This window comes from Neopelma chrysocephalum, unplaced genomic scaffold (assembly GCF_003984885.1).
Source record: "Neopelma chrysocephalum unplaced genomic scaffold, ASM398488v2 Primary Assembly neopelma1_44, whole genome shotgun sequence".
Taxonomy (NCBI): domain Eukaryota; kingdom Metazoa; phylum Chordata; class Aves; order Passeriformes; family Pipridae; genus Neopelma; species Neopelma chrysocephalum.
Window position 1 is genome coordinate 23,708,438 of NW_020897703.1, and position 22,330 is coordinate 23,730,767.

Below are 22,330 nucleotides of genomic sequence, written 5' to 3' on the forward strand. Positions count from 1 at the left end.
TATATCATGACATAACAATTCGATCAGTGTGTGCTGGAATGGAAATCCAGACAATGAGACATATTGATGTTATAAATGTGCACTACAGAGACATCTTTCTTCTATTGTGTTTTTTTGTTCCTATAAATGAATTACAGTGAAATTTACTGTCTTACCTTGAGGGAGTCCCATTTCTCATGGAAAAATTAAGGGGGACTTCTTTCATGACTTTTCTTACCATGGCCAGTGGCAAGAATTAGATTGTAGGGAGGTTTTATTCTACTTTAACAGACTTTAGATTTTGGTAGGAACTAACTTTGAATTGTTCAGATCATTCATGGGGATACTGAAGCACTAAAGTCAACACAGACTGCATCCACATGAGGGATTATCCTTTCACTTTGATATTTGGAATATAGTTATAATGGGCATTAACAGTGCCCTAAACCTCCATAGGTTTTGCTTTGAATTGCATGCTGCACCCAAGAGAACATATTCTGTTTTATTTACTTTTCTGTTTATCCACATAAAATTTGTGTGAGTCTTGGCTCAGTGTGTCTCAGAAGAGAACTGTTACAAAATGTACAGAGTTCAAGAGATTCTGGCAGAGGACTTTGGAAGAAAATACTGCACCACCTGCTTGCAGTTGATACAGCATTGCCTGTGTAAATTTATCTGAAAACTTTTTTTTTAAATGGTAATATTTCATATTCTTTGTTAAAAATCAGCCAAGATACATGTGCCAGTGGTTGATAAGAAGTAGTCACATCACTGGAGGTCCTTCCATCAATTTTGTTTGGATTTGGATCAGGCTCTGTAGTTATACATTTAGTGATGGTATACTTTGAGAGTAAATTGCTAAACCTGTTGCAGAACATCCTGGAATATTCTGGGAAATTGTTTGAATGTCAGAGATACTTGAGTCTCCTGCTGTGTTGCAAGCTCCTCTGGGGACACCAAGTGAATTCTGTCATTTAAATTACTTCCCTATTTGAATTCCTAATTTTTTCCCTGATTATTTTTTTATTGTTATAAAGCTTTTGTCACAGCTTGTGGTTGGGAGAAAAGAAAGTCTTTTTCTGGGGTACAGGCATGTATTCACCATCCAGTAGCTGAAGGCCTGTAGGAGATAAGAAGCCAGGAAGGAATCTTCCTTCTTACCACTTTTTCTTCTCTTTATGCTAAGCCACTGTATCACCATCAGTCCCAAGTCAGTACATGGATTCATCTAATTGGTAACATCTCTAATTGTATTATCAAGGCACATTTTATTCCTTGCTTCCTTCCTAGCCAGGAGAATGAGTGCTGAGGGAATAGCATGGATTGCCTCATACCTCAGGCATGAACATGACAAGATGAGCATGGCTTGAGCCTCGTGCTGCAGCAGCTCCTGGCCAGTTCTCTGAAGCAGCTGTGCTTGGAATGGGTGTTTTCCTGATCTTTTTGCAGTGACCAGCTTGAGAAATAGCTGCTTAATGCACACAAATATGTTCTAAATTATTTCAATTAATGTCATGTTTTAGGAAACCTAGCCCAGTTCCATTGTTCATGTCCATAGCTGCCACTGTCTTGGATATACGACTTTGCACATAGCTTCATAGGCAGTTAATTCCTTTTCCTAAGAAAAAGTGATCCTTTTTTATACTAATAGCATGACATGCTTCCCCACTGTATGCCTATCCAGGCTAGTTGGTAGTTCTGAGGACATAATGTTAGTTTCTTGGTAAATCATCTCTTTTTTTTTTTTTTCTTTTATTTTTGTCAGTGTTTTCATATTCATTTTTGATGACTGTCATTAAGATTGTCTTAATTGAAAGAACATTTGCTGTAACTTTAGCAGCTGTTCTTCTGCAGTATAAAATCATGGTAATTGTTTGTGTTCATTCAATGCAAGGTCACTGTAATGGAAAGCAAATGGTCTCTGTTAACAGGTAGTGTTCTCCCTGCTATCTTGTTGCCTGTGAGCTGGAATGTGAGATATGCTATTTAGCGTGTGAAATAAAAAGCAAAAAACACTTTTGAACTCTTACTTTACTTCTTTCTATTACTTATTTTTCTGAAACTGCATATCTTCTCTTCAAGTTTTTGTCTAGTTGACCGGTTGGATTTATGACTTAGTTGCCAAATTAATGAAATAAGCTTATTTGTATATCACTGAGGACGACCCTGGGTGATTTACAGATACATGAAATAAAAAACAGTTTCCCATCACTACAATATGTACCCATTAAGGAAGGTTTTCAGATGTGCACATCTCCTTCACTTTCAGAGCTTCTTTTTGTGGCTTACTAGTTAAAAGCTTTCATTTACATTAGATGTTAGAACTTAAATTGGCATCTTCTGGATGCTGTATTCTGTCTGTCCTGTTGCCGTGACATTTCTGCTGATTAATTCCAAACACGAGTGTACCTATGAGTAGCCCTTGTTTCATCAGTATTACCTGTGATTGCAGCTGAGGTGTTGTCACTGGTATTCAGCTGGCAGTTTTTGGTGTGCACACACAAGGCAGGGGCAACCAAAGGATGATGCTAAAGCTGCTTTGCTGTATGGAAGTGTGAGGTGTTTACTGGTGGGTGTATTTGCGTGAGTGTCATGACAAGGAAATGTGAGGGTGTAGTTTCTAAAGTACAGAGTTATTGCACTTGTTCACTTGTGGTCTGGTTCTCTTAATACATTTTAGTAAGTTATGAGTAATGATGTAGTTCAACTAGCATATTTTAAACGTACAGATCTACTTAAGTCTCCTGTTTGTTTTATGGAAACTTTGGCACCTACTAGATTAACTCAAATTTGAAGTTGTAATCTTTTAAATGGCTGCTAATCTTTGATGGATATTTTTTACTTGATCTTGGTGACTCTTGAGTTTCTAGAAATTATACATCTATGGACTGCCTTTATTCAGAGGCATGCGATTCCCCTTTCCTGGCTGTTGGCTCTTTATGGCAAATAATTCAGCCCTCCTGGAGAGGTGTTGCCTCTGACACTCTGTACACAGCTCCACTTTTCATGGTGCTGCTGTGGCTTTCAGCAGCTTTATTTCTGTTGTTTGAGTTTCTGATACAGAATTACAGCTGGCTGACACCTTCTCTTCTTTGGGGAAAGTTCTGAAATGTTCTCTAGAAGTAGCAAGTAGTTACCTATAGATATCTTCAACTGAGTGTAATAAGAGACAGATGTTCATTTGTCTTAAGAGATTCTTCTATTTCGTTTATGTGTTGGTTTCTTAAACAAGTACAAAAATTTCAAATAGCCGAGTATGTTTGGATTTTCTGGCTACCCCTGATAGCAGTTAGAGGCAGTTAGAGCAATATGCAGTGGTGTTTGAGGTAAGCGGGAGTTCAAAGAGTGGCTCATGAAATTTTAAATACTGGCGAGGACTTGCAGTAAAAATCTATGGATCTTTTAACTAGGAAATCAGTTCTTAGTGTGTTAGCTGGAAGAGCCCATTAGGAAGAACATCCTAATACTGGTTTCGGTTTTTTTCTTCCTTTCTGACAATGCCTGGACATACCTTGCATTGATTTCTTTGGTTTATTCTGCAGTTTATGATAAAAGAATTTAAGAGTTGGGAAAGTTACCATGGTTTTTTTGGGAGGAGGTGGTTGGGTTTTTTTTTGGGGGGGATGGTTTTTTGTTTGTTTTTTCTTAAAAGCTCAGAGTATTGTGGTACATTTTAAAAAGCAGGGACCAGCTCTCCCTCCCTTTTCTTGTCTAGAGAAATCCTTTGTAGAGAAAGAAATATGTCTTTGTGCCTTGGAAACAAACCATATCAAATAGAGAATCTGATAGACAGCACTTTCTGCTTTTTAATGCCTTTATCTCTTTCCCATGATTCTTCACATTTTAAGAAACAGTGATTTTTATTTTTTTTTTAATTTTTTGAAGGTGGAAGTTTCTTGCTTCCTAACAGTTTCTCAATTGAAAGCTTGAGCAATGCTGAACAGAAGATGAAACAAAACTGTTTCAGTTCTCCCCTTTCCAAGACAGAAGAGTGTAAATTAAACTGAAATATAACTATATATTATATACCTATATGAAAAAAATTGTCTAAGGATTTTGTACCATACTGCAGTGAAAATATACTATAAATAATTTCTCTGTGACTTCATAATACTTTTGTATCTGAAAATTTTTTCTTTATGTTTTCTTATAATTTTGGTGGAAACTTCAGAAATTATTCCAGAGTTTTCTGGGATTTTTTCAAACCTAATAATTTCTTTATTCTTTTTGCTTAATCAGTAACCTCGAGTTGTTGAGTTTGCAGGTCAGGAAATCTTTCCCATCCCAAAACAGCACTAAGGAAAGACTTATTTAAATTTCTAAATTGGTACTAAATTTTCCTGAAGTTTTCAGTTTTCCTCTTCCCCCCCCAAATAGTTATAATAGATTTATTAAATGATAATATAGGCTTCTCTATTAAGCACTGTAAAGTATTTGGCAGTGTTAGAAATTGTAGAAAAAAACAGTTGAGGCTACTGAGGAAATGTCTATATTCTTCTGTTTATTTGTCCAAGAAAAACAATTTGTTGTACAGCAGTGAATAATCTGTGTTATCAAATCTATCCCGTTCCTGTCAGGCACTGGGTGCCCTTCATTTCCTTTTGCAGCCAGAAGGGATTCAACATGTTGCAGCTCAGGCCGTGCTGAATACTAATGTCTTGATATCTGGTAGATCATTAGTATTTATTTGTAAAATGGAAGCAGAATTAGTTTTGACCTTTAGAGCTAAGTCAAAAGGTTAATCCATGTCCATTTCCAATTTGGTGCATTAATTGCTCCCTGTCCTAATTGTTTGGAGGACAATATTTTCTGTTTGTTTCAGAGGTAAATCAAACTGTAGGTGATGCTCTGCATTCATAATTTTGTTGTTTGTTATACTTACAAGTGAATTCCAAATCACTGAGTGTATCTTCCTGGGTTCTGTTTAAATAAATAAATAAATAAATCAGTATTTCTGATATTTTTTCCAAATCAATGCATGCATTCTGCCTAAAGCTAGTGGGATGTGATATGCTTTATGATACACAGAGGATAAAAATAAGTTTATGCTTTTTTTGGTTATTCACATATTAGTATTCTTGGCAGCTCTGAATAGGGGAGAAAAATACCAGCATGAAATTAATAACTGTTTTTGTTTGTGTTATAGCTACGCTGTACACATCCTGCATTTTGTTGGGCATATTCCTCAACAGCAGCGTACCAATATTCTTTGAGCTCTTTGTGGAGACAGTCTACCCTGTTCCAGAAGGAATTAGCTGTGGAGTTGTCACCTTTTTGAGTAACGTGTTTATGGGAGTGCTTTTGTTTTTCCTCACATTTTACCATACAGGTAAGAAATATAAGCCACTTTGAAAATGTAATTCTCCAGTAAGACATACCTTTGTCAGTAAAACGGAGGATTTGCACATACGATTTCTCTAGTAACCAAATGTTTAAATCCCCCAATGGGGCAGCAAGGGAGGAGAATTTTAATTGTTCTTTCCTATGTGCACGCTAATAAAAATGGAATTACTTAGATGCAAGATACATTCTACTTAAATTTGCTGTAGCCAGGTGCATCAAGGTACACATTGTTATCATATTTTTTTAAAGGCCTGGTAATGTGACCATTAATAATGGTTATATCTGTGGGTGTTCAAAACCACAGTAAACCTAATCCAATCTCGTACTTTTGGGTAGAATTGTATTGCCCAGGAGGGGCAGAGCAGAAATGCCCCGTTTACGGTCAGCTCTGTTCAGTGGGTCGGATGTACCATTGCAGGGGAGAGAGCAGCTCTTTCAACACTGCTAAAAGTTGAAATAGCCATTCCTTTAGACAGTCCTGAGCCTAATCCAGCACATCAGTGTTTTGCTTGATGTTGTCATCAACTTCTTCACATCTCTCAAATATTGGCTTCCTTGTAACTCGTAATTATAACTTACAACTTGCTATTTAGTAGGCTATAATACATATTATTACTCTAAGCTGTAAAATAAGAACCCAACTTGCTTTCAAAGGGAAGTGGTCTTTATTAATGTCTTTCAAAGATGCAAATGTATTGGTTTGTCTTTTGTCGTTGTGGTAAACGTTTGCATCATGATGCAAGACTTGTAAAGCATTAGAAAATATGAGCTTTTATGTATTATCATGAGTGCATTTACTTCTTAAAATGTTGTGTTTTATCATCAAGAGGAGACTGACAAATTTCAGAATGAATTCTGCTAGAAGTTATCAAGGTTACAACCTGGGGCCATTTTTCAGCATAGTTTGTATCTTTCTGCCATGGAATTACGAAGTAGGATGACAACCCTGTTCCAAATTGTGGTCTGTGAACACAGAGAGAATTTTTTTTTTTTGTAATACTGTTGTTACACTGCATCATTGTAAAATCTGAATGCCAACCAGGTTAGCCTTGGGTGATATGAGAGTTAGTCTTTACCTTTTAAAGTATGCTTTTAATATTAATTTTTTTTAAATATTAATTGGTGTGAGTTATAGTTTCTGACATCCATACCTGAGCTGGAAAGATGACATAGAATATTCTGATAATTTTTTCAGCATTTTTCAGAGTAGCAATCCAGCGTTTGGCATTACTTAATAACTGAGGATGGGAATACAGTGTCTCATTTCTCATGGAAGAATTATGATTAGGTGAACTCGTTCCCTCATAAATAGGGTATTTGGGGCCATTTTTGGTCTCTAGTATTTCTTTCCCTAGCAGGTATCAGTAAATGCAGGTAAGGATAAACCTGAAATTGGTATATCCGTATACTTGGAATATTTTCCCTATTTCTTCAAAGGAGAAAACAAAAAAAGTAAAAAAAAAACTGATTTGTGCTTAGGACATTCCATTCTTTGATTGAAAGTACAAGAGAGCATGTGGTCACTGGGGGGGGTCAGTGCCAGTGGGTGCTGTTGGCTCCTCTGATTAAAAAAAATCCTTTAAGAGGTTGATAATGATCTTAATCATTTGCTTTCATTTGATTCAAATACATCCTCTAATGGCATTTAAGGTGCTTACAGATAAATCAGAACTCAGTCAAATTCATCTTGTTCCTTTGCTCTTTCCTTTTAAGCCAAATAATCTTTTCAGTAGTTTTAATTCTGATTTCTCTTCTCCTCTGATATTGCAAATGCTGTAAAGGACCCAAAGCCTGGAAGCTTTCCAGCACCCTCAAGATTTTGGTTCATCTACCACAGTGGAGATGTAAACCTTCCTAAAGCTCAGCCTCCCTGCTAGTGCTGTGTCCTGCACCCCAAAGCTGCAGCCTCTGGATGTGTTTTCCTTTGCCTTTTCTGCAGGGACTTCTGAGGGAAAAACAAAAGCAAACTGACCTTTGGCTTCATGCGATCGATGCGTTCGCTGCATTGCCAGAGCTGTCACAAATTCTGGATTAAAAAAGATAGGAAGGATTCAGAAGTTAAATTTGGTGTGTCAGGAATTTTGAGTTAAAGTCTGTTTAATCCAATTAAACAAGAATATTATACAGAAAATAATAGCAAAGCATCTAACTGTTGACTTCTGGCAACACATAACACAGTCTTCTCCAAGCCTAGGAAGATTTTACTTTGGTTTTAATAACATTGCTACCTAAACAAATCCCTCTGGGTTTATGGTGGATCAGGGAGGGAGTTGTTGAAGGTTATTTGGTTATTTGAAGGTTGATTTTTTAGGCTTTCTGACTTTTGTTGTTTACATTGTGTAATATAAATCGTGATTTTTCTTTTAGCAATATAAATTACAGATTTAAGAACGTAGCAGTGCTGAAGCCTTGATATTGATTAAGAGACCTTGAGGGAGAGTTTAGGTTCTGTAAAATTAAATTAATAATAATAATAAAGGAAAATTTTAAAAAATAAATAGAACAATATCTCCAGTGAAATTAATATTTCTTCAGTAAATTGACAGATTCTTTTTAAAAAAGGAAGTTGTGGTGCACTTAGTTTGAAAATAAAAATTAATAAAACTGTTAATTAGTAGGCAAATATCAGATGATAGGATTTCTTGAATATGGAACACAGCCTTTTAAGAGCAGTACATTACGTCTAACAGCTAAAAAGAGGCTTCTGAGGAGTTGTTTTTGCAACTAGTTTTAAATTGAATTGATTGTACTAAGCACAAGTTTCTTCTGAGGAATTGGTTTTTTCCTCCTTATAGGATGTAGCAGGTTTGATTCAAAATCAAATCCAGCTTTTTCCTACACTTTTAATTTGTTTTAGTTCTCAATCCATAGAAATCAAAGAACTAATGAGTAGAATCTTTGGAAGTGGTTTATTCTCCATTAGCAATGATAGATTTTATTTTTTTTCCCCCGTTCTCTTCATTGGCAGGTTGCATAAGGAGGATTAACATTAGCTGGAGGCATTGGCTATAAATATATATATATAACTTGAGGCATCCATGGAGAAGTCTCGTAGACCTTGTTAACCGTTGATCAATCAAGGGCTGTCAGGATTTTGTTCAGAACACAGCAATTTCCTTCAAAACAGCCATCAATCCAAGTTTTGGTCACTTTAAACACAGAACATGTTTGATAATTGAGGTTGGGTCTCTGTTCTGCTTTACAGAGTTTTCCTGGTTCAACTGGTGCCTGCCAGGATCGTGTCTGCTCAGCCTGCTCCTCATCCTGTGCTTCCGCGAATCCTACGACAGACTCTATCTCGACGTTGTCGTCTCTGTGTGATAACGCCAGACTGGTGAGGGGTTGGAAGAGACTGGAAGTCAGCTTTGCAGTCTGCACATCTGCCTGGATTTGCACAGCTGGACAGCAGAAACACAAAGAAATTACGAGACTTAATCGTGGCTTTATTTAGAGAGGGTGAGGGACGGGTTGTTCTTATGTTCCAGACCACCTTGATTTGCTGTAAATGTGGAACTTGAGTGGTGATAATGATGCCAAAATGCACAAAGAGAATATATCTGCTGTACAGGTCCCAGTGCCAGAGCTGGGGCTCTCTATTTAAGGGGCTGTCGATGTGTTGCAGTGAGGTGTACGTTGTGTGTGTGTGTGTGCCTGTGTGCTGACTTACAGTTATATGCACCAGGGTACCAGTAATCTTTGGAGTCTTCTATCAGAACAGAAATAGGGAATAATCTTAACAAAAGGAAAAAGAGAAAAGAAATCTTTCTTTAAGATCTCTTCTAAATCACTAGTCATTTATATATTGAATGTCCATTGAACAGTACACTACATTTACATTCTAATAAAGTGATTTCTGATATAAGACACTGGTACCACGGTTTTTAGCCATACTAAATATCCCAAATAATCCTTGCAGTGTTGTTAGAGGTGTTTGTAATCACCCTGGAGCACAAGTAAACAATAGCTTTAGCTGCCACTGAATCCCAACTTGCACCCACAGTCATCTCTGAAATACCACCGTGGTTCCGTATCTCCTGAATATGGAACATTTGTGGTGTACTGGAGAGTCACTCTTGCTAAATGTTGCCGTTCTAAAAGCCACCACTGTGTCACCTTTCCATCCCCTGTCTCCAGTACTGCCTTTTTTACTGTGAAGACCTGTTTGTGACACTGAATACTGTGGATGTGGATGTCTGAGTCCCGCTAGTTCTCTTCTGATTCTCTAAGGTGTGTGTGGATTTTAGAAATAGTTAATGATTGAGGGTGCCTAAACTATATTGCTTGTAACCCAAGTCTTGAGAAATCACTGTTTCCTAAAAAAAAATCTTTCTAGTTGATGAGGTGTGCTGATAGCGAAATGACAATGAGAAATAACTCATGAGTTCTGGCATAATATGGGAAATTAATGCCAGCTCTTTTTATCAATACTAATCTGTGGTCATTCTGGCCCTTACTTGAACATAAATATTAAAGACACTTTGAATAGTTTTTTAAATCAATTTTTAAACCTGCTAATAATTTCTTAATTATATTCTTAGATTTCAGTTCAGCATCATTTACAATATTTCCGTGTGTGTGTGTGTTCCGTGCTTTATTGTTACGGGGGTGTGTTCGCGTGTGTGTGTGCGTGCATATTTATATCTATGTATACACAAATAAAACTTATATATATAACATATATATATAAGTTATATAAGGGTATGTGTTTACATAGGTTTATTTTAAGTGATCCTGTCTGGGGATGGTGGTTTGCCTCTTTGTAAGCAGTCACTGCTGTGAATGGAAACACGAGCATACGCTGTCTGCGACATGAATGTTTTTCGGGGGGTGAATGATTTCCTGTCGTGGCAGCTTTATCGCAGGGGGTGGGTGCACGTGTTGGAGGAGCCTGGTGTGCAGGATTCTGTGTCTGTAGAAGTCTGAATCAAGCACCCTCTGCTCCAGTGTGGGGCTCTTTTCTGTGGCCCTGGGGTGACACCAACGCTGTAAGCTCACTCAAATAAACCCTGAACTGAGCGCTACTTTTCAGACACGGATCTGTTCGTTCTGCCTGCTCTCCTTTTGAAGAGAGAATACACCACTAAGACCTTTAACTCAGGAGTGTGTCTGTGCAGTAAAATAAAACGAGCTGTTCCCTGCTTTTATGTTTTCAGAGCAATGGATGTATTTACTGAGTTACTGAAAACGGATTTAGCTCATTACCTGTATCAGCCACTAAATGATCTTTTCTGTCTTGAAGCAGACTCTTTGTGGAAATGGAGCTAACCTACATGGGGATTACTAAATCAGTCTAAACAGCATGTTCAGATCCGCTGGCATCATCCTCTTACTGTTTTTTGGATGAATGGTATTAACTATCCAACTTCTTTTTACTATGTTTTAGTGCCTGGAATAGTTTCAGTATCCAGTAGCTGCTGCTACCTATTGTCTTCTGAAACCAAGGATTGCTTGCCAAGAGTCTGATTGGAGTTGCATTGTCATGGCAGAACTGCAAGCTCGGATGGCTCTTCAGAGCTCTGTTTCTGCAATTTACTGTAGCTATATTAAGATTAAAATTGCACAGCTCAGGCACTGTCCCGAGTGACAGAGATTTCTAATCCTTTCACTGTCCTGACTATTTTAAGATGGAGAAGCACTTCAGGCAGTGTTCAGACTATAACCTATTCTGCCTCTGTTCCAGAAAGCATCAAACAGTTCAAAATAATTGTCAGTGCTGCCAGATGCAGGCTCTCCTTAGTCGGGGGAGAAGAGTGAACCTCTTGTTTTAAACCTCGTTGATTGTTTTTCTGAGTCAGTGTGAATTGCTCACTGCAATCCCAATGCTTTGGTAGATGTTTCTCTGTGTGAGGGGTTGACCGTGGCTGGATGCCATGTGCCCAACAAAGCCACTTTGTCATTGCCCTCCTCATCTGGGCAGGGGAGAGAAAATATAACAAAGAGCTCGAGTTGAGATAAGGACAGGAGAGATCACTCACCATTTACCATCACAGGCAAAACAGACTTTTGGGGAAATTAGTTTATTTATTAGCAATCAGATCACAGTAGAATAATGAGAAATAAACCAAATCTTAAAAACACCTTCCCCCCACCCCTCCCTTCTCTCTGGGCTTAACTTCACTTGTGGTTTTCTCTCCCTCCTCCCCCCAGAGGGGCAGGGAGACAGGGAATGGGGAATGTGTTTAGATCATCACACAGTCTCATCCCTTGAGGAGGACTCCTCACACTCTTCCGAAGCTCCAGCACGGTATCCCTCCCAGAGGAGACAGTCCTCCATGAATTTCACCAATGCGGATCCCTCCCACAGGGTGCAGACCTTCGGGAACAGTCCTGCTGACAAAGCTGCTCCAGCATGGGCTCCTCTCTCTGTGGTGCCACAAGTCCTGCCAGGAGTCTGCTCCAGCACAGGCTTCCTGCAGGGTCACTGCCTCCTTCAAGCATCCACCTACTCTGGCATGGGGTTCTTCACAGGCTGCAGGTGGATCTCTGATCCCCTGTGGACATCCATGGGCTCCAGGGGCACAGCTGCCTCCCAGTGGTCTTCACCATGGGCTGCAGGGGAATCTCTGCTCTGGTGCCTGGAGCACCTCCTGCCCCTCCTTCTGCACTGACTTGGGTACCTGGAAAGCTCTTCCTCTCACACACACAGTCCTCTCTCCGGCTGCAATTGAAGTTGTGCAGTAACTACTTTCCCTTTCTTATATCTGTTATCCCAGAGGCTCTGCCACTGTAAGGATTTTATTAGATTAGCAAGTCTGGCTCAGGACAGGTGAGGACTGTAGATGTGCTTGCTGACATCTCAGTAAAATATTTTTTCCCCATCCGTGCCCCACAGCAGCATCCTTCAGTGGAGGAGCAGTCCATTTCATGTCAGTAACCCAGCTCAACCCATAGGAATATTTTTGGATAAGTGTTATCACTTGGTCCACCCTTGTCTGGATTTACAAAGGGTGCAAGCTGCCAGGATAACTGCATTTTGATAGAAGTTTGAGTTTGAGAGCTCAGGGAGAGCCCTAAACAGTGCTTATACAATTAGCAATAGTGCAGAATAGGCTCAAAACAGTTTATGTTTTTCTTAATAATGAGTGAAAGTTCGAAGTCTCTCTAACTTTTGAACCAGTAATGACATTGGCTGCTGCATGGCCTGTGACTTGCCAGCAGAGGAAGGCGCCCTGGGGAGCCAAAGAATTTGCCTCTCTTCGTGGCCCATAAGTTCACAGCCCTGAAGAACATTTTCCCCAGCAGTGCTGGGCCCCTTAACCACAGGTAAATGTGTTATGGTTTGTGTTGGAAATGCTGGGAAGGATGCTCCATAGTGACCACTCTCTCTTAGTAGTTCATTTTAAATATGGGCTGCTCCTCTAGTTTCTGTTTGGATTGGTAACACTCTAGGTTCAGCTTCCAGTGCTGCTGGTTTTTCTTCTCCTGAGCTGCAGAGCTGTGCCGGTTTCCATGCTGCTCATGAGGAGGCTCAGGATTAGAATATGTAGGCTCCACTTGCAGCACTGGTTACTATCTCTGGTTGCTGCTGTTACCCATTAATTCCTCTTGATTCCTTCACCTTCCCCTGTGGCCGCCTGCTCCCCTGAGCTGGAGGTGTGGAGAAGAGCTTCCGTGCTCCCAGGCCAATTCTAGGGGGATGGGTTGGCTGGCCATGTGCTTAATATACGTAAAAGTAGGGGTTTTTTAGAAAATCATGCCAGCAGGAAGAAAGTGCAGACCCAAAGGATTCTGCAAATATTGTGAACTAATAATCTGTTACAAAAAGACTGTAATTTGCCTGAAACTTGTAATTTTAGCTCCCACACCTAGAGAGGCCAAGGTGCTAGACACTGTGTGTGTTAGGTATTCAAGCTCACAGCATCCTGCAGTTACTCTCAACTGTCTGACAGAGCTGAAATGAGTGGGAGTGGGATGTCTTCAATCTTGGAGTGGGTTGGAAAACCCCAGGCTGTGTCAGTGTTTGCAGTGGTAACCTGGGGAGAACAACAGGCTGGTGGATTGAGTAAGGGGAGGGGGCCAGTTCCAGGAGGCATCTCAACTGTGAAATATTACGTTGAGTTGATCATATAAAATTCAAAGGTTTGAGGTGATGAGGATGTTAATGCCTGGCTTGTTCTCCAGTAAACTGAGCAAGTGACTGTGTAGCCTTGCGCTGCAACATAAACAAGCAGAATTGATTGATGTGCATATATTGGCTGGTACAAGAAAGGAAAATGCAATTTAATTGTGAGCAGTGACTGAAATATGAATGGGAATTACAGAGTTTGCACAGTGGATGTAACTGCTCTGTAATGCTGTGACAGCAGGGCTTTAATTGTTCATTTCTTCTGTTGGGTCACCTGCAAATATTAGTAAGTATCTATGACAAAGGCATTTTTATGCTTGGGGAGTTTTCTTTTATACTAAGTATGGGCCATTGTAATAGCTTAGCAGGACAACTACTACACTGATATGGAACCCTACACGAATATTTGATATTGATTTAGTATTTGATGTTGGTGCCACCAATTCTCAGTGTTCTTGAAGCACCACATGGGAGAGCAGGGATGTGGGGTATGCAAGGAGGCCACCACATGCATGGATGCACAGTCGTGCAAGGGTAGATGCTGACCCTGCCAAAACACACAAGAACTTCATCATCTGTGGGTCCCAACATCTAGGCTGGGAGGAGGAGTAGGGGAACATGCGCAGGCAGAAATGCTGCCTCATGGCTGCTGCCTCCTGACTGACAGACAGACAGACAGACAGACAGCCTCCAGGCTCACTGCTTCAGGTGTGAGGGATCATAGCTATCAACAGAGGCCCCAGTCATTTCCCTGCAACCATTACTGCTGTGAGGTGGGTTGTGGGTGGCACAGGAATACCTGCCTTGCTCCCTCCAGGAGTGTCAGTTCAGCCAGCAGAGGAGAACTGCCACAGAGCAGGCAGAGCCCCAGTGGAGTCAGAAGAAGATGTCAATCTGCTCACAATTTTTGCAGTTTGTGTTTCAAGACAGATGAAACTAATAAATAGAGGAAGAAATGTAACTCTGTCCAAAGTTTTGACAAGCAAAAGCAAATATTTGCACAGATGTGCTGGCTCCTGCCTATTACTTGGGATCACAACGTGTTTGGAGCAATTTGCGCCCCCCCCAGTTCTGGAGTGTGGACCTGCTCCTGCAGCCCCAACCCCACTTCTTCACTGCTCAGTCCCAGCAGCACTGCAGGAAACTGTGCTCGGGGGGAGGGGGCAGCAACCAGGGCAGAGCAGGAGAAGGGAAGTGCTGAGCCAGGATGCCCAGGAGCTGCGATGTTGGTGGGCGCCTGGATTATTTGCACAGGAGGGGTGTCTTCTGAAGCCCAATTAAGAGTCTCATTTTTTATTTCCTCAAGGATGAGTTTCTGATGTTTGTTTTCTATTTGTGATGTGATGTGTGCAGGGACAGCTATAGTGATGGCACATGGCATGGAGTTGCTGGTTTTCCAAGGTGTGCAGATTTGCTCTCTGCAATAACTGCTCCCTACACAGTCTCTCTTCCCACTGGCTTCCTCCATGTGATTTATCCACTTGTTAACATCTGGACAGACTCACTGCACTCACTTTGTATTGCTACATGAAGAAAATACCATCAGCAAAACCTTTTTGCTTTATGGGGAGCTTTTCCCTTCAGGCTGATGCCCTTCTCCAACCTTAGTCCACCTGTTTGTAAAAGCCAAAACAACCCCAAGCCCACGTTTTCCTTTGCAGAGGGGGATGTGCAGGTTTGTGTGACACTTGGATGGATAGTGAGAGCCTGGGCACTGCACTAGCTCTGTCACAGAGCTGCTCAGGGCCTTGGGGAAGGGCTGTTTGTGCATGGAGTGCTTCGTTCTCCCCACCTGTAATGGGATGGGGATGCCACATGTCCCTCCCTGGGCAGGGATACTCTGGATGTGCAATCTAAGCCATGATGCAAAAACAGAGTTGGCTTCCTTGCTTCAACCCCTGCCTGTACTTCTGTGTGCCCCGACCTTTCTGCTGCCACCCTGTCACCTGAGCAAGCCCAGCAGAGCTGCAGGGTGTCCCCACGGGCAGCCAGCCATCAGCTCCTGCTCCCCCCAGGATAACCATGTACTTTCCAAATATATTGATTTTTTCTGCCTATGATATTTGCTAGATTAAAATCTCTGTTCCCCTACCAAGTTTAATGTCTTCTGCTGTGCATTTTAGAAAAGTACTTGATAAGGTGGAAAAACCCGAGCTTTTAATTATGGGACGCACCAGGTGGGGCTTTTTGAACTGCATGAACATATGGAGAAGTAAGAGGGTTTTGCATGTTGGAGAGCATCTTTGTAAACTATCCTTGACTTGTAAGACTGTTCAGTTTTACTGGACTTTGTATGCATTTTACTTTTGTAATTTTTTAAATGATTTGATAGAATTTTAGGGCAAATTCTACATTTTGTATGCAATATTCCAATGTGGTCTATTTTTATTTTTGAGAAAATAATGTTGAAAGCACTATATACTTGTCAATGTAACGTATCCACCATGTCATTTCTATTTAAAACTGGACTCTGACCATGAAGTGCGTGTTATTTTACGTACTGGTTGTTGCACATTAAAGAGGTTACTCAGATTTGCCACCATCACTGTTCATGAGTTCCAAGAAAACACAAGGGAATAGTTTATTTCTGCTATAATTCTGCCAAAACCCACTGCAGATACTGCTACGAAATGGAGGTTGTTTAGTCTAAATTAATGTAGCCTCATCCAACCCCCCAACCCAGCCAACAGAAAGATTTCCATCGCTTTTAGTGATGTTTTAGGGTGGGGGTCTGACACTGCTGTTGGACCAAGGGACCCACAGACCAAGGGGTGCAGGAGGTGAGCTGGGGCAGAGGGTCCCCAGCCAGTAGGGGACTGAGGGAGGGGAAGGGGCTGGTGGCAGTGGCAGCCCCTGCTGTACCACCGCACCATCACAACTCTGATTTCACACTCTGCTTCATCCAGGCTCATGGCTCAGGATGCTGCAAGCCAGTTGATTTTGCTGGTTCCCACCATCAGTGTCTCTGTTCGGGGTTAGAAAGGAGACCCTTCATAATAACCTTCCTTGTGTTTATCCTGCATTTAATTGAAATGGCCCCAACCTGAGATCTCTTGATCCATGTTTATTTTCTAGGACCAACGCTTCAATAATGCCCTGACTATTTACCAGGGCAAGTTTAAAATAGCCTCACATCCTATTAGTTCTGGGAAGAAATCTGTCAACTCTCATGTCGTGAAATATCTGGGCCCCACTATTCTTAGCAACAGTCTCTTTCCAGGCTATATATGGGAGCTTAAAGCGCCTCTAATGATACAGTTCCCAGTTGTATTTATCTTTGCTGTGTTACAGAAATCTCCGTTCTCAGGGGGATGAGAACTGAGGGTCCATCTCAGATCCCTGATACAGTTTTGTGTGTTGGTGAAACCCTTGTGCTTGTTCCTTCTCTGAGGTTTTTTTCCCCCCAGTTTCTATTTTATCTTTATTGTTGTTGAACTCTGCTGTTACCCTGGCACATAAATGACATTTATTCTCTCTTTCCTGATTGGCACGTCCCTGCTGGGAGCTCACTAGTGGCTCCCTCTCCGACCACACTGCAGTTACACATGGGGGAGCAGCTGGGCTGGGACCAGGCTGGTGCTGTGCCCAGATGTGAGCAGATGTGGGTGAGCTGCTCACAGATGTCTAATAGCCGTGGGACCAGCAGAGCCTGGGTAAGAAATCGGGGCCACTTGTAAATGCTGGGTATGTGTGTTTTGGCATCTCTGAGCTGCAGCCCAGCACCAAGGGATGCTGATGCTGGGAAAGATGAGCAGCAGCACCCAAATGTAGGTGGGCCTGTCTTTACGCTCCTGCCATGGGTCATGACAGCCAAGCAGCAGTGGTGCTTTACCTGCTCCAGGAGCATGGATTGGGCTGCCATCAGGGAGTTTCGATGGGATCCAAGGCATTCTCCTTTACCTGACATGCCGCTGATGTTACTCGGCACCCACCACCATATGAACACAAATTTCCAACCAGGGATTTTTCTTTTTTTTTGCTGCAAGTTGAGCTTGAGCAGACAGAGGGGAAGCCCCAGAGCGTGCACCATGCCAGGACTCCTCATGCAAGCTGCCAGGAGCAGCATGCTCTCCTCTCCTGGTGTGGGCCAGTCACCCACTGAAGTCATCCTTGGCTAAGGGCTGCAAAAAACACCTTAACTCCTCAGGAGTCAAACGAATATGGGGAGCAGGGCCCCACAGCCCCGGGAGGCTTTGTAGGTCCCATTGCCACAGTGAGGTTTCTCTTTGGGAGATTTCTTGCTTTGCTCCATTTCTTTTCTCCATATCTGCAGGCAGGTCCTAGGGCTGTGGGAGCTCTGCCAGTGGCACCAGGATGGGCTGGACCCCTTCCCTGGGGGCTGCAAGGGCTGTGCTGTGAGTAAGCCTGTCCATCCAACTGCTTGGTCACAGACCTACAGCCACTATAAGTGGTTCAGGCACTAAAAGGCAGTGGGCAGGGGATGCAAACCTCCCCATGGGCAACACACAGGGGAACGTTGCCTCAGTAGGACCCTGGTGAGTGGGGCTCAGGCAAGTGCAGGCAGAGGACATCTGGCAGCCAACAAAGTGACCCCACTGTGTTCTGAACCTGAAACTGTTCCCGGGGCTCTCCTAAACCTGCCTTTGATTGCAGAGCTGAGGGTTGGCACTATGAATGTAGCTTTGCAGCTGAATTTTGCTGCAGGAAGGGGAAAGGGTGATAGTGGCAAAGGAAAAGGCAGCTCTGAAGGGTTTGCAGTGAGTGGATGAGCAGCAGAAATGTGAACTAGATCAGCACAACCTCATACAGAAATGCCTTCACTGACACTGAAGTGCACAAAAAAACATTTTGAGATAGATTTTCAGCATAGGTCTGGCCCTATGATAAAGCCTTGCAGCTCGTCCCAACTTGTACACTTGTGGTAATTAGAGGTGATTTTATCTTGGCTGGGCCACGACTGTGGGTCTGTGGGCTGGTGTGCAGAAACGATGCTCAGAGAATGAGTCCATACCTATCAGCTCCAGACCCTCCTTGGCTGCAGCAGCACCTGGCATGGCAGGGACTGCCAGGGACTGAGCTGCTCCCCAGGACGGGTGGCCTCTGCCAGGCATAGAGGTTCCCTCCAGTGCCAGAGAAGTGATGGATCAGCAGAAGACAGTAGTAATTGCCAGGAGGCTTTCAGGCAGAAAGCAAGGCTCTCACTTGAGGACAGGCTGATGTAAGTCAGCATGTAAATTGGGGACAACATAAAAATAATTCCAGCCGAGCTCCTAGGAAGAAACCTATGAACAAAAAAATGTTGTTGCTAAGAAATGTGAAAATAGAAAACAATAATGTGGTTCCTGCCAGGGTAATAAAAGTGTATCAGCGTTGTGCCTGCTCTCTCGTACAGATCGCTTGCTCGTGACAGTAAATTCAGTACTGCCAAAATGGGTACATCTGTGGCCATTGATGCTTCACATCATGGAAATATCAAATGTTTCTGATGGCTGTTCATTACCCTGTGCTTGAGAGGGGAGCAATCCTTTGCTGGCTCCATTATTTCCATGACAGCAAGGAAATGACTATGGGAGTTTTAAAAATGAAAGAATACAGCAAGGTTAGATGGATCGAACCTCAACAGCCTGTTGCTGTTCACTGTGGTTGATGCTAACCCCGGGTCTGGGAGGCACCTCACTGTCTCCAGAGTGATGGAAAACCAGGACTACTTTTTGCTTCCAGCTAATTGGCGATTCATAAACTGTGAAGTTTGACCTTGAAAATCTGCAGAGAAGTTATTTTGAAGGTGACAATGTTGCAGCGCAGCTGCTCAGCCAGGAGGAGCTTTAAGCGTTTGCTGGATTCCAGATCTGCCTCAGCTGATGCAAGGATCCAAAGAGTTGCATCTTCCATATTCTGCGGAGATCCACACCAAGGAGCTGAGGGATAGATGTGGCTGGTGTACAGCACACCAATGCTCCCTTGTCATCTTAGTAGTTTTAAAATGAAAGCCAGCTGATCTTACACATGTTTTTGCTGCTGTGAGGTGACTGACATAGGGTCAATTGCAACAAAAAAAGGGTGATAAAATTCTGGGTCACAAAATAAACCTGTCCTGTAAGCACACCAGGACAAGCAGGAAAAGGCAAGAGTCTGCCCAGCTGACAAGGGCCAGCTTTATATTTTTATCTCAACACACAAAATCTTAGCCTGGTTCAGTCCTTTCTCCCGAGGAGAATCATTTTTCCTCTGGGCACAGCTGAACTCTGTCATCTTCTTGATTAATTTGAATCTCAGGTATTTTAAACAGAAAGCGGAGTGACAACTCCGTCAGTGGCTTCTTACGAATGAATAAAATAAAACCATGTCAAAATGCATTTCAACAGTTAGCAAAACAGCATTTTCAATGAATCTCCAAAGCTTTTGGTAATTGAGCTGTGTGTTTGGGAGTGTGCAGTCTCCCAGCTGTACACTCGAGGGGGAAACACAGACAAGACACCATGGAAAGTGGAGCTTTTGCAGTTGAGCGTTGACTCTGGCACACTGAGGAGGTGCTTGCTCTGCACTGCTCTCTGTGGGGTGGCTGCACTGAGCTGATTTGAGCTGACTCAGGGACTGTTGTTGAGCCTGGGGACTGTCCCCCTGACTGGTCACAGCAGCATAACCACATGGACTCTCACAGCCGAGTGAAATGCTTGCATGGGCAGAAGAAAATTCAGGAGTCAGAGCCAGGGCTTGTGATCACATTGTGATGGGGGGACTGGGGGCACTGGTGGGAATGGGGGTACTGGCTGGGGTGCTGAGCATTAGTAGGGGTGCTGGGCATGGCATTAGGGGACTCACTTGAGGCTTTTTTACTGCCACAACCTGACTGCTTTCTGAGGAGTGTGTCTGCATGATGCTCTGCCTGGACACTGGTCCTGGCAGCATAGGAGGGTCATTTATGAGAAAGTCAAAAACCTTACTAAAATCAGGCTGCGTGATACTTCTTATTTCCATGCTATGTGCAGGACACGTCTGTTCAGAGGAGGAAATAAACGTGGTCTGACACAACTTGCTCTGGATAATGCCCTGGTGCTCATATGCATCTGCTCGGCTGCTCTGTGATGGATACAGCTCCTTCATTCAAGTCCTTGCTCCTGCATTTTCACTTAGCACAGGTGTTAACTGGGCTGGGCAGCAATTCCCTGCCCCTCCTTGCCTCCATAACTTGCCCAAGCAAGTGCCCCACTAGCCATGGATGTTTCCATCCCTTGATAGAGAAGAAAAACCCAGCAAATGGGCTTCATATGGAGGGACAGGACTAGGACAGGTTTGTCACTGCACCATCTGGCACAGCATGTCCCTAAAGCACCCATTGCAGGGAGATGGGAGGAACAGGTAGACTAGACATGACTCATGAGGAAACTTCCGCTTTTTCCTTTTCCCACATTTCTTAACCTCTGAGTGCTGCCAAGGGCAGGCTGGAGGGGGGCCGTGGGACTGTGGCTGTTAGTGCTGTTCCCACAGAAAGCTCCACACCCTGGCCTGTCCCCCCCTCGTTTACCAACATTGCTGCAGGTGCTCCCCAGCAAACCCATGGGCAGTGGGTGCTGCTCACAGCCCAGCAGCACAGCCCTCAAGCTCTGGCTTCATAAAAAGCTGCCAGGGAACCTGCGAGATAATGAAACTTTTGCTGTTTGACACACAGTTAAGAATTAAAGAGGGAAAAGTGTACAGTTGGGATGCATAGTGAGAGAACAAAATTTACTGAGGCTAAAAGTCAAACTATTATGTTAATGAATCAAATTAGCAACTAGAAAAAAAAATGTGGTGGCAGACAGATTTAAAGGAAATTGGAAATTGGTTCCAACATGATACTTTGCTCTAATTGTGTGCAGAGGTGTCTTGATGCAAAACAAAACCGTTCAGAAATGACCTCCCTGAGTTATTGTGCAACCTAACTGGGAAAAAAAAATCTATCTTACTCACAGCAAGTTTGTTTTTACGGATCTTGTGCCTCTCAATTACTTTTTAATGGTCTGCATTGAAAAGAAATTCCTGTATGCACACTTGAGAATATGAAAACACCCAAATGATAGCTTATGATTTAGTAGGATTAAAGTATTATGTATGCAGGTGTAGCACGTTTCAGGTTATTAGCAATCCAATCTATTTTTTATGACATCATGGTGTAATTTTCTGTATGGAACTTCAATATAAGTCTTGAGCTGTATCGGAACATAAACTAAAATGTTCCCGACTCTGTCACTTTTCATGGTCTTTACTTTGATTAATAAATCCAACAAGAGCTATAACGTTCTTCAATACGAGGCTACGATCATCCTTCAATCAAAACGTGTCCCTCAGCTTTTTATAACTTTTCACATCAATATGTAGGGCATGAGCAGGAGCAGTGACAGGATTTCATTGCAGCTGAGCATGTACAGCTCAGAGGCTCTGCAGAGGATGAGCCTCTTTTTGCTGGCTGCAGCCAGCTGATCTCCTTGGCATGGAGAGTAGTTGTGCCCTTGGAGACTCGGTGTCACCTGTGGAGAGCTGGGGACCAGAGGGGAGACACGTATGGCAGAACTGGACAAGGACTTGGCACCCCAAATTTAGATCTTACCTCACTGGGCACTTTATTAAGAAACAGAATTTTTGAAATGCACCCCAGGTTTGGTGTGGAGCTCATGAGGGAGGGGAGGTGAATCACAGGGACAACCTTTGGTGTAACATTCAGTAACACAATTTTGTGTCCGCACAGCCTACAAGTCAGACAAATGTAATCCAAACCTGGGCCTCAGGATGTAGGCAGAGTGCAGACAGGGAGGAAGGATGTATGCTTCAACTCCCCATCTGTGCTCAAGCAGCTGAGTGGATTTTGCATTGCCATTAGCCACCAAGGTCAGGAGGAAGCTCCTCCATGTTCCTGATGACCCATCGTGCCAGTGCTCTCAGGAGCCCCAGACACGCCACGCACTGGCCACGAAGGGGAAATAACTCACAGGCTTGTCAGGTTGG

At 42.7% G+C, this 22,330-nt stretch overlaps 1 protein-coding gene across 1 annotated transcript in view; it reads left to right on the forward strand.

Moving 5' to 3' along the window:
• The window catches only part of SLC49A4 (solute carrier family 49 member 4), a 70,317-nt gene extending 54,398 nt beyond the window's left edge, over window positions 1-15,919 (forward strand). The window contains exons 8-9 of the mRNA XM_027678989.1: window positions 5,126-5,308; window positions 8,528-15,919. Coding sequence (XP_027534790.1) covers window positions 5,126-5,308; window positions 8,528-8,643 — 299 coding nt within the window. The 3' untranslated portion in view covers window positions 8,644-15,919. The remainder of the gene's footprint in view (window positions 1-5,125; window positions 5,309-8,527) is intronic.
• Window positions 15,920-22,330: the final 6,411 nt, after the last annotated feature.